General features: G+C 40.5%; 1 protein-coding gene across 1 annotated transcript in view; it reads right to left on the reverse strand.

Annotated features, from left to right (window-relative positions):
* Positions 1–12,110, reverse strand: part of LOC121488071 (cytochrome P450 3A12) — a 35,386-nt gene extending 23,276 nt beyond the window's left edge. Inside the window, exons 1-4 of the mRNA XM_041750336.1 lie at positions 11,962–12,110; positions 7,495–7,588; positions 5,480–5,532; positions 3,353–3,452 (exon numbers count right to left, since the gene is read on the reverse strand). Of these exons, the coding sequence (XP_041606270.1) occupies positions 3,353–3,452; positions 5,480–5,532; positions 7,495–7,588; positions 11,962–12,032 (318 nt within the window). The 5' untranslated portion in view covers positions 12,033–12,110. The remainder of the gene's footprint in view (positions 1–3,352; positions 3,453–5,479; positions 5,533–7,494; positions 7,589–11,961) is intronic.
* Between the last annotated feature and the right edge of the window lie 973 nt (positions 12,111–13,083).

Below are 13,083 nucleotides of genomic sequence, written 5' to 3' on the forward strand. Positions count from 1 at the left end.
TGAGACTGAAGAAAGAGAAATTAAGGAGTCAATCCCATTGACAATTGCACCCAAAAGCATCAGATACCTAAAAATAAACCTAACCAAGGAGGTAAAGGATCTATACCCTAAAAACTATAGAACACTTCTGAAAGAAATTGAGGAAGACACAAAGAGATGGAAAAATATTCCATGCTCATGGATTGGCAGAATTAATATTGTGAAAATGTCAATGTTACCCAGGGCAATGTACACGTTTAATGCAATCCCTATCAAAATACCATGGACTTTCTTCAGAGAGTTAGAACAAATTATTTTAAGATTTGTGTGGAATCAGAAAAGACCCCAAATAGCCAGGGGAATTTTAAAAAAGAAAACCATAGCTGGGGGCATCACAATGCCAGATTTCAGGTTGTATTACAAAGCTGTGGTCATCAAGACAGTGTGGTACTGGCACAAAAACAGACACATAGATCAATGGAACAGAATAGAGAACCCAGAAGTGGACCCTGAACTTTATGGTCAACTAATATTCGATAAAGGAGGAAAGACTATCCATTGGAAGAAAGACAGTCTCTTAAATAAATGCTGTTGGGAAAATTGGACATCCACATGCAGAAGAATGAAACTGGACCACTCTCTTTCACCATACACAAAGATAAACTCAAAATGGATGAGAGATCTAAAGGTGAGACAAGATTCCATCAAAATCCTAGAGGAGAACACAGGCAACACCCTTTTTGAACTTGGCCACAGTAACTTCTTGCAAGATACATCCACAAAGGCAAAAGAAACAAAAGCAAAAATGAACTATTGGGACTTCATCAAGATAAGAAGCTTTTGCACAGCAAACGATACAGTCAACAAAACTACAAGACAACCTACAGAATGGGAGAAGATATTTGCAAATGACATATCAGATAAAGGGCTAGTTTCCAAGATCTATAAAGAACTTATTAAACTCAACACCAAAGAAACAAACAATCCAATCATGAAATGGGCAAAAGACATGAAGAGAAATCTCACAGAGGAAGACATGGACATGGCCAACATGCAGATGAGGAAATGCTCTGCATCACTTGCCATCAGGGAAATACAAATCAAAACCACAATGAGACACCACCTCACACCAGTGAGAATGGGGAAAATTAACAAGGCAGGAAACAACCAATGTTGGAGAGGATGCGGAGAAAAGGGAAGCCTCTTACACTGTTGGTGGGAATATGAACTGGTGCAGCCACTCTGGAAAACTGTGTGGAGGTTCCTCAAAGAGTTAAAAATAGACCTGCCCTACGACCCAGCAATTGCACTGTTGGGGATTTACCCCAAAGATTCAGATGCAATGAAATGCCGGGACACCTGCACCCCGATGTTTCTAGCAGCAATGTCCACAATAGCCAAACTGTGGAAGGAGCCTCGGTGTCCATCGAAAGATGAATGGATAAAGAAGATGTGGTTTATGTATACAATGGAATATTCCTCAGCCATTAGAAACGACAAATACCCACCATTTGCTTCGATGTGGATGGAACTGGAGGGTATTATGCTGAGTGAAGTAAGTCAATCGGAGAAGGACAGTGTATGTTCTCATTCATTTGGGGAATATAAATAATAGTGAAAGGGAATATAAGGGAAGGGAGAAGAAATGTGTGGGAAATATCAGGAAGGGAGACAGAACATAAAGACTCCTAAATCTGGGAAACGAACTAGGGGTGGGTGAAGGGGAGGAGGGCGGGTGTTGGAGGGGAATGGGTGACGGGCACTGAGGGGGACACTTGACGGGATGAGCACTGGGTGTTTTTCTGTATGTTGGTAAATTGAACACCAATAAAAATTAATTTATTTAAAAAAAACAAGATCAACAGAAAAATCAACCCTGTTTCTATATAATAACAAGAATATATTAAAACACACTAAAAACACAATAAGAATTATAATCACAAAAAAGGTGAAATACTTTAAATGTATATTTAACAAAACATAAAACATATGATTTTCCTATGCTGAGAACCAAGTGTTGGTGAAGAATCAAAGAAAATCTAAATAAGCTCACATTGCGTCCATGCATTGAAAGATATGACTTAGTAAATATATAGATTTTCCACAAATTGATCAATACCTTTAAGTCATGTTTTACAAAATCCTGGCAAATATTATGTAAACATAGATAAGCTAATTCTAAATTGGTATCGAAAGGCAAAGAAGAAAAAAAAAAAAAAGAAAGGCAAAGAAGCTAGAATACCTAAAACAATTCCATCAAAAATAAAATGAGAGAAATCACTGTTCATGATGTTGAGACTCACTATATGGCTACAGTAATCAAGAGAGCCAGGACCCGGGGGAGGGATAGATACAGAGATCAATGAACAGAAAATGAGAAATAGACACATACACATAGGTCCAGGTAAATTTTGACACTGGTACAACAGCAATTCAATGGAGGAAGTACAGCCTTTTCACAAATGGTGCTGAACCAATTAGACATCCGTAGAACAAAAAGATCTTTGAACTAAACTCCACACCTCACAAGTAACACTAAAAACTAATACAAAATAAATCACAGACTTACATGTAAAATATAAAACTATATACTTATATGTAAAATATAAAATAAATATTTGGAGAACTTCCTTCAGACTTAGGTCTAAGTGAAGATTTTTCAAACTTGGTGCCAAAGTCACAATCCACACCACACATCGGAAAAGAAGATAAACTGGCCTTACCAAAATAAAAAATGTTGCTCTGCTGAAGACCCTGAGACAACAAAATGACTAGTTATACACCATACCTATAAAAAAGTAGTAAGAAGGAGACTTCTAGTAGTGGAACAGCCCTGTAACATCCTTGGGGTGCTGAATACACAAATCTACATATAATATAAATGTTCAGAGAGCAACACACATACACACACACACACACACACACACACACACACATACAAGTGAGTACATATAAAACTATTGACAACTGAGTAAGCTCTGTGGCTAGAACCAATGTCAATTTTGGCTTGGACCTTGTACAATAGTTATGCAGGATCTTACCTTAGAGGAAACAGCTTGAAGGTTACATGACATGGGACCTCCTGTGACAACTTCCTGTGAATCTATTCTTATTTCAAAATAAAATAAATGTTTTATAAATAACTATGTAAATTTAAAATAGGGGATCTCTGGGTGGCTCAGTGGTTTAGTGCCTGCCTTCGGCCCAGGATGTGATCCTGGAGTCCCAGGATCGAGTCCCGCGTTGGGCTCCCGGGATGGAGCCTGTTTCTCCCTCTGCCTTTGTCTCTGCTTCTCTCTCTGTATCTCTCACGAATAAATAAATAAAATCTTTAATAAAATAAAATAATAAAATAAAATAAACCCATGCCTACCCGCCGGTTTGTGAAGACAGAATAACATTCTTTCACTAGCACTGTTTTGATCATGTCCGGATCTGTGATAGCCAGCACAGGCTGTCGCCCATCATAAAACCTATGTTGGGAAAACAGACGTGATTATACTTAACATGCTAGTTTTTGCAGCTGCAGCCATGCCTAGCAGTCTAGACTTTTATCCTCATGGTACCCAATCCATTCTCTGAGATTAGGGTTAGAAATAACATTAGAACATTTATTGAGTATACATGCGTACGTGGATAGTTCCTGGACCATTCTCCACGGTTTTTTCTATGTTTAAAATATCTCAAATATTTTAGAATTATGTCAAGCATTTCAAATAATTTATCAAATATTAAAGAGGAGGTTAAGTTGGTAAATAACTAAAAGCAAGTAAATTATCTAGGAACAGAAAAAAAAAAAGAAGGAGAATCCACCTACCCAGTCACTAAAAATTATAATGTTGAAGATATATCAAACACATGAAAGGCATGTGATAGAATATTAGATGAAAATTGTGCACACACTAATCACACATATGGACGATGTGTCTACAAATGAAAAGACTTGGAATGCTCAAAAAGCGATGGCAATATTATGAATTATATCCTTGCCCTATTTTCTAAAATATGCTTCCATTTGAAAGGAAATATAATTTTAAAACTTAAGAGAGATCCTTGACAGCATTGTTAGAAAAATTTAAAACAAAAAACAAAGAAAATAAAGAAATACAAGGGAACATGAATTCATTTTAGATACATTTCCTTTTCATTACTTATATTTATTCTTATATGTGTGAGTTCTTTGGGCTCCATGTAGGTGACATCATATAGCAACAGAGCAAGTCCAATTTTGCACATTTGTCACATAAAGCTGACTCTTTATATGTGATCCATTCAATTCTAGTGTGACCTCCTGAGTGTCAGTATGACCTGTTAATAAGAATCTGTCACCAGCATGAGGTTTACTCTGGCATTTTGTTTTCCACTATAAATCATCTGCATTTAATAGAACAAAATGAAAGATTTCCCATAATTCCCCTATTCTTTCTTTAATGTCACAGAGGAATCTCAAATGGTTTTGTGATCACATCTAAAAACAGATGAGGAGGGACGCCTGGGTGGCTCAACAGTTGAGCGTCTGCCTTTGGCTAAGGGCATGATCCTGGGGTCCAGGATCAAGGCCCACATCAGGCTCCCTGTGAGGAGCCTGCTTCCCCTTCTGCCTATGTCTTTGCCTCTCTATATGTCTCTCATGAGTAAATAAATAAAATCTTTAAAAAAAAATAAAAACAGATGAGGACACTATACTAAATGCTACCCATCTCCAAAAGTAATTCTAAAACTCAAAGATTTCAGTGGGATTCAGGTACATTTAGTGTTGAAGCAGTGATAGAAGTTACTGAAGTGGTGCTTAGGTCAACTTTCCTAGCAGCCTGATCATACTTCTTGGATGATTCCCCTTGTCCCATCATGTTTGTTCAAAAACACCTGGGTGGACAAGAGACAATGATTTTGTGTTACCATTTATATTCATGATCTCACACAACCCTAATATTGCTTCCACTACCAGTTAAATTCAGATTCTTGGGCCCCACCCCACATCCTTCAGATTTGGTGTTGCTGGGGGATGAGGCTCAAGAATCTGCATTTTTAACAAGCTCTTCCAGGTGGTTCTTCTCTATAGCTATGCATGAGAACCATTTACTAAGGACAGAACTGGGCCCAGAATGTAAGGCTGGCTGAATAAGTACTGAATATAGGAAGGGGCAGTGAGCTGAACCAGGGTGATCCAGAGATCTGTCTTCTTTCTATTCCATCATGTTGCTTATGGGTCACACCAACACAGCAGAACCCTGCAGTTTATGAGGACTTGACCAGAGAAGATAAAGAAACATAGGGAGAGACCACACTGGCTGTTAGCAGCCCCACACCACACTATACCTCTCCAGGATCGATTTATACTTAGACCTGTACACCTGGTGACACTTAGGATTCCAGGCAGGAGAGACTCCAGAAGCTTTACTACAGTAGGCTTCATCCCAAGGGGCTCTCAACAGACTGTCCACACCACAGGGGCCTCATCACAACAAGCCTATCCAATAGAAAGTTCCAGAATACTCACCCCCACATTCTTCCATACTTTCTAAAACAGTTCTCATCAAAAACAGAAAAACCCTGCAAGAAGAAACAAAACATATTACTCATCTAAACATAATGAGCCCTATGTATAACAGGGACCAAAATGACTTAGATCTCATGAAATGTGGCTTACTTCCCCTTACCTTACAGGAAATAAAGAAAGGGAGAGAAAACAGAAGAGATACTGGAACAGAGAATTTCAAGTCCCTCTTGAGTTCTCTCCTAGTATTATATATAATACTAGATACTTACCCTGGACATCTTACTGGACATCTGATACTGGACATCTTACCCTGTCTCTGAGGACTGTGTAACCCATGTCTATCTGATATGTTTGGCTTGTGCATATCTTTTCTTGAAATCTCAAAACCTTCTGAAATATTACCTCAGGGCCATGTGGGAAAACTGTAGCTAAGGAAAGTAAGCATGGCCTGCATACTCTGAACACCCAGTTACCACCCTGTTCATTGATCTCATAAGCCCTACGAGATTTCAGTGGATTTAGGATATTAAGACACCAGTGACCTCTTTTAATCTAGCAGTTTTACATAAGTCTAACACCTTTGTTGAGTGAATAAATGAGAGATGAATGAGTGAATGACAAGGTGGACTACCCTTCTAGCCATCCACCTCAAAAAAAAAAAAAAGAGGGGATAGTGCCACCACTCTGCACAAAGAACAGAGCCAATTAAAACACTTCATCTAAAAAACAAAACAAAATTTAATCTGAGTTTTCACTTCTGTCATTTTAAAAAAAAAAAAAAAACAACTTCATGTCACTAAGTTTCAACTGTGATTTTGATGTTTTAACCATGCAAAACAGGGTTCCAGAAATGTAGGACTAGGGAAGCATGTACTAAGGAGTTGATACAGGAAAAATGGAAAAGAAATTATTGCTTTTTCAGAGGGAAAAGTTCAAGACTGTCTTAGATGATAATTGGCCACTGAGGGTCTCAGCAGGAGATAAGTGGTATCTGAGAAAAAAGTCCCAGATCTGGGAAAGGAACTTCACAGCAAAGAACAGCCTTCAGGTGAGACTGCCTGTTGGCCTTCTAGATGTAAGCTCTTAAGCTTCTATCAAGGGGCTGGGCCTTGGACAAGAAATCAGAGCTAGATTAGCCACAACGTCTCCACCAACACCAATCTGTGGATCCACTAGCACACTCCATTCAGTATATTAATTTCTTAATAAATTTGTCAAAGCATTTTTTTTCTAGTGACTTTGTATAAGCAGTTCTACCTTTGTATGAAAAACAACATACATACACACAACTCATTCAAAGGTTAAACTCTGAAGTCAAGGCAAGCACCATTACCCCTCACCAGAACTCCCTCCCTGTTTAACTCATCCAGAAGGTGTCTACAATGAAGATAGAGAAGTAAAGCAGAGACCTCTGGTTCAACCTCTCAAATCCCAAGAGATGTCACCATTAGCAAAAGGAGAGTTAGGGCTTGGAAATAACTGCAAAGGTTTGGCAATTCTTGAGAGAATTCAAGTATGTGCAAATTCCCCAAAGGTGAATCTTGGTCTTCCCAATAATCTAAAGTTCCAGAGCTATCCCAGAAAATGAAAAGGCTACCCAGAGCTTGTACAACGAATAGAAAAGTGTGACTCTAGCATACACAGCTTAATGGACTACTAGCATGGGCTCCCTTGATGCTCTTCTACTACAAATACGATGATGCCTTCCTGGGAATCTGCACCTGCCAGAAACAAAAGCCTCTTCACAAAGCTCACAAGCTACAACATCAAGTCCTGTGCTGAATCAACCAAAGAGCTGGGCTGTACACTGAGGGAAAACCTGAGGCTCCTAATAGCAGACAGCTAAAAGCATGGCCTGGGGTAGATCTGGCCATGTGTCGGATAGAACTTATGACATCATTTCTGGGAAGTCTGAAATCTAAACACTTCCTCCTGAGAAGGAGCATTTTTATCATGAAACTAAGCTAGGATTTACAACTGTTAGAAGCAAAAGAGGGAGCTTAGACAATACTTACCTTACGGTAGCCCAGAGCAGTTCCCACAAAAGGCAGAGGTGTTGGTCCAGGAATTCCTAGCTTCTTAAAAACCCCATGTGTGTAGGTCCCATACCTATAAAATGAAAGATAAAGCCAGGTCACAGGTGGAATAAGCACTGGGACTGCTCAGTCACTGCCGCAGAAGTGGACAGGTAAGAAGGGAGGTAACATGTAGGCAAGAAATAATAACTGCAATTCCAACAGCAATAATTACATTCACTCATCTGCTTTCTGACCTCCACTGTGAGACACACAAACAGTATGATGATGATTAGAGCTAAGAGCAGCTGGAAACTTCACAGACGCAATGCTAAAGTGAAGATTTGATAGATGTTTCCACACTTGAGGACTTCTGAAAAGTTCATGCTGATTTCTTTTTTTTTTTTTTTTTCATGCTGATTTCTTGAGGGAAATTCACTCATACTTATTTAGTAAATAACTCTTCCATGATTTTGGAGATTCTCATTCTGGGTGAGAAGAGGAAAAATTTTCTCTCCTCTGATGAAGAGATTTTACTTAATCGCATCCACTCAATAGCTGAGGTTTACTGACACTCTATAGTGAAAATGTTCATACAGCTTACTCAGAGACTTTTGCATTTTCCCTTCCTTGTAGAACCTGTTGCTGTGTGGGATCTGGTCCTTCTTAAATTTATCTTCATTGGGAGGCCTTGAGCAACCACAGTATTCTCATTGCTATACAATGAAAACTATGTCTAGGGCTCCACTGGCCTCATACAGAGTGAGAAGCTTTCAACTCCACCCAACTCTGTTGTCAGACACTCTGATTCTCTTAAGCTGTAGAGAAGGGGGACTGACCTATAGGTGCTCTATATGATTCCATATAAAAGAATCAGTAAGGAAACAATTTCCTGACCATTCTTCCCCTTATAGTATCTGGTCCTTCAACCTGTGATACACACAGCACACTGCCTGGTACACTAATTCTCTTCTCAAGATGGTTGCTCACAAAGCAGTTAGTTTATTTGCTCTGTGCATCAACTATTTCAGAAACCCATTACAGATGGTGCTCCCTATGGTAGGTTTGCCTACAATCATATTTCATGTGTCATGTGTGGAATCCCACAACTGGGTGTTCTGGATTCTTGCAAACCTTCCACTTAGGTGTTGCTGAAAAATGACAGCATAGAGGAAGAAAAGAGGCTGAGGGAAGGGGCTGCCAGAAACCATTTTACCCATGAACCTGATAGACCTATAAGGCTAACCCCATAGAGGCAAATAAGGAAAGTAAGATGGGAAAGGATGCTGGGTAGAAATGGCTACATGCCCTATAGGTGCTTTCAGCTACCGATATTGGACCTTCCAAAGTCCAGATACCTCCAATTGATAGCAGAATACATGTTATGCAACATAAAATGAGTAATGATAAAATGTTCCATAGACTGGAATGAAGACCTTGTCTCCTCATCTCTGGAGGCTAGCCTTTAAGAAAGATAGTATAGGTTCAAAATAATCTGTACAAATCTAGTAAATCTTACATAATTAAATAAACCCCCAAATTGCATAAATGGATGTGTATTGAGGGACCAGAAGAGGCCCCTAGCAAGGCCTAGGTGGGTGTTTGGATCCTTCCTCCAGAACGGTTGGACACAGGAGCACCAATTGCCAGGATCTAGGGTAGCTTCAGTCCCACCTCCATACCCTCTTTGCCATCACCACCACAACAAATAAAGTCCTATTTCTGAACATTCACTATGCTCCATGAACTCCCAGGTGAGGCCAAACAAGTGAGTGAAAATATCAGCAACACTGGTCCCAAGGAAAGATCTTGTCTAGTGTCTAGACCCACATGGCACCATATGTCATGGAGGATAGGCCAGGAAAAATTTTCTGATTCTTTCCAGCTTCCCTCTTCTTGGTAGATTAATATTGCTTTTGGTACAAATGAAGGGGTTAAAATAAAGCCAGTCATTTTTATTGCCTTTACGTTGCATTGCATGCAGAAGGCACTGTCTACAGCTACTGAATCTTGGCTACACCAGTGTCTTCTAAGTCTACAGTGTTGTTTACCTGGTGATGACAGTATCCAGTGACAGCCCCACTGCCAGACAGACCACACACACTGTGATTTATGACTTACATGGTAACCCTGACAACTGGCTGCAAGCAGATGAGATGCTAACCCTGCGATCCATTGATGACCACATCAATGATCCTGTGGAACCAGGATCAAAAAGAATCTCTGGGAGATCTGCTCTGAGGAAAGAATATTCTCCCGCTCCATCCCCAGTCCTACCTGGATGCCTCTCACACCAGTACTGGCTCAGTCTCACTACTCCCCTGTGCTGAGAGGTTAAAATAACCTCCCAGTCAATGGATTTAAAAATATATATGACCTATATTGCAGAACTATGTGTGTGCACACTAATTTCATATCCTCAACATCACTCTAGAAGATGTAGGTTATTTATACACCTTTGTAGTAAAGGCTGAACCAATAGCCCTCTTGTATCCTTCAGAAAGAACATGCTGGAAAGAGTCTTATCTCTGAAAAAATCTATTATTAAATAGAATGAAATTAAGCCACATGAATTTTTTTTTTTTAAGATTTTCTTTATTTATTCATGATAGTCACAGAGAGAGAGAGACAGGGAGGCAGAGACACAGACAGAGGGAGAAGCAGGCTCTATGCAGAGAGCCCGACATGGGATTCGATCCCAGGTCTCCAGGATCGCGCCCCAGGCCAAAGGCAGGCGCCAAACCGCTGCGCCACCCAGGGATCCCAAGCCACATGAATTAATCTTAAACGTCATCACACAAAAAATGTGTTGCCATAAACACCTGGGAATCCTAACCTTTCTCTCAGAAAATGAAAATGAGGTTTCCATGTTCTATGTTCATGTCCTCATGATTTCCTACTGTTAAAGAAAGTGAAATTGAAACATAAGTGAAACGTGACATGGATGGTTCATTCCTACCCACACTGTGAAACTCAAGTCTTTCCCAACCTGCTCCATGATGCTAGTAATCCCACCACTGAAAGGAATTCCTATGCTAGATGTTCAGATTTCTCCTCCAGTACTGTAATATAAAGGCAAAAACATATTGGGGATTTACCCCAAAGATTCAGATGCAATGAAACGTCGGGACACCTGCACCCCGATGTTTCTATCAGCAATGGCCACAATAGCCAAACTGTGGAAGGAGCCTCGGTGTCCATCGAAAGATGAATGGATAAAGAAGATGTGGTTTATGTATACAATGGAATATTACTCAGCAATTAGAAACGACAAATACCCACCATTTGCTTCAACGTGGATGGAACTGGAGGGTATTATGCTGAGTGAAATAAGTCAATCGGAGAAGGACAAACAGTGTATGTTCTCATTCATTTGGGGAATATGAATAATAGTGAAAGGGAATATAAAGGAAGGGAAAAGAAATGTTGGGAAATATCAGGAAGGGAGACAGAACATAAAGACTCCTAACTCGGGGAAACGAACTAGGGGTGGTGGAAGGGGAGGAGGGCGGGTGTTGGAGGGGAATGGGTGACGGGCACTGAGGTGGACACTTGACGGGATGAGCACTGGGTGTTTTTCTGTATGTTGGTAAATTAAACACCAATAAAAGTTAATTAAAAAAAAAAAATCCAAATTGGCTTTCAGGGCTCTGTCTTTGTGACAGCTGGCAGATTTCATATTGGGGGTAAAGAAATCTCTATACTGATGTTAACCCTCCCAGAGACTGGAAGGAAAAGGTGAAATGAATAACATTTTAAGAAATCTGCCAAGTCTCCTCAGCTGTAAAGATGGTCATTTAGAGGTAAAGAGTTCTGCATATTACAGAGTGGGGAGATGGACAGGAGAGGGACACAGAAAAGAGGGAAGAGCCTATTCTGAAGTGAAAGGTGAGGCATCTCCGAGACCCTGGAAGTCTGGTTGCACGAGGTGTTTTAGGTACATGATGCCTGGTGGTGGAGGGAAGGGAGCAGGAGCCACCTAAGTGACACAGCCCAAACCTTCTACATGTGTACTGCAGCAGACACAGACCAGAAGGTAAAGAGAATGAGACAAAGACCCAAGGCACTCCCTCTATTTCCAGAATGAATCCCCATAGCTTGGGAAGGGGGTGAGGATGCCAGACCACCAGGGCCTGTTGATTTTTCTGCTTTTCCTGAATTCAGATTGATTAGTCTAGATCCCAACTGGTGGTCAATAGGAAGATCATCTCTAAGAGGAAGTAATGTCACTCTACCTCCTACCTACAGAAATTATAGTTGTGGTATGGGGGGTACTCCTTTAGTAGATCTGGTGAGATCAGTAATAACCTCTTATGTGTTCCTAGCATGTTTGAAGTACTCAACACTTGAGCTATTTACCCTTTGTTAACTCTTTTGATCCTCAAAACAGACAAGGAAAACAAGGTAGATGCTGATTAGTAACCCAAGTCAAGGTTCCAGAGGCAATGAGCCTGAACAGTTACTCACAGATAGAGGAGCACCAGGCTGGTAGCCAGGAGAAGCCAGGTTTCCATGGAAAAGCTTGGGATTAGGTCCATGGCCACTTTTCTTCTGCGTATTCTCTTTACTTTTGTTCAGCAGTGTGTGCTAGTCTTCACTGGCCTATGTGTGCAGAGCTTCCCTTCCCACAGCAATGATTCAGTGAGGCTAGAATGTATATACTGAAAAGGGGGAGGAGCTGGAGCTACAACCAGTAGAAGGGCCACTCTTGCTCCACCTCCAGGTACTCCACCCATGAGTGTTGGCAAAGCAAGGTAGACACTTTCAATTTGATCTTCTTTGAGTTCACGCTCTGTGGGAAATTAATAAACAACTCAGTGTTATCAGTAATCTTAAAGGTTATAGACACAGGGAAAGCCACTCACCTTAAATCTCTAGCCTATCCTTGTCACCATGGCTCCCTACACCCCTAAATACTTGAAATCCTTCAAACAAGCTAGGTTTACACATCTTTACCCATGTAATTTCCTCTGCCTATAAATCCCCCTGTGTCCCCTACAAGGATCCTACTCATCCTCCAAGCCCATTTCAGACATAATTACTATTAGAGTCTTTCCTCAACAACCTCCTTGACATATATAACCACTGCCTTCTCTGGGAAATTTCTGTACTATTATTGGCCTCTCTACACTCTAGTCCCATTGTTAGTCTTGACACCTATCTGCCTTACAGATAGCTTCTTAGAGGTGCAGTCTGTGTACTCATCAACATTACATACCTAATCCCCCAGGAAAACACTATATTCTCAGGGGAGCATCCAGAAAAGGTTGGTGAAATTGAGTTGGCAGAGGTGAAATTTTGGGGCTTCCTGTGTGTCCTTTTTGGGTGGACTGTAGGTGACCAGGCCACATACCCTCCAGGAGAGATCTAAGAACATAGTATCCAGAAATTACACCTGCTCATTATCATCACTCTGACCCATGTACTGTGTCTGCATGGCCTGAGAAACTGTGGATTATGTGGCATACTTCTGGAATCTCTGGGACACAGAGATTCACACACAGCCCTACAAATAGATAATTAAGAAAGAAGTGGCTGCAAGCTTGAATAGTAACAATGGGCAGACATAGGAAGCTGGAAGATGATCCC

The sequence above is a fragment of the Vulpes lagopus genome, chromosome 3 (assembly GCF_018345385.1).
Source record: "Vulpes lagopus strain Blue_001 chromosome 3, ASM1834538v1, whole genome shotgun sequence".
Taxonomy (NCBI): Eukaryota; Metazoa; Chordata; class Mammalia; order Carnivora; family Canidae; genus Vulpes; species Vulpes lagopus.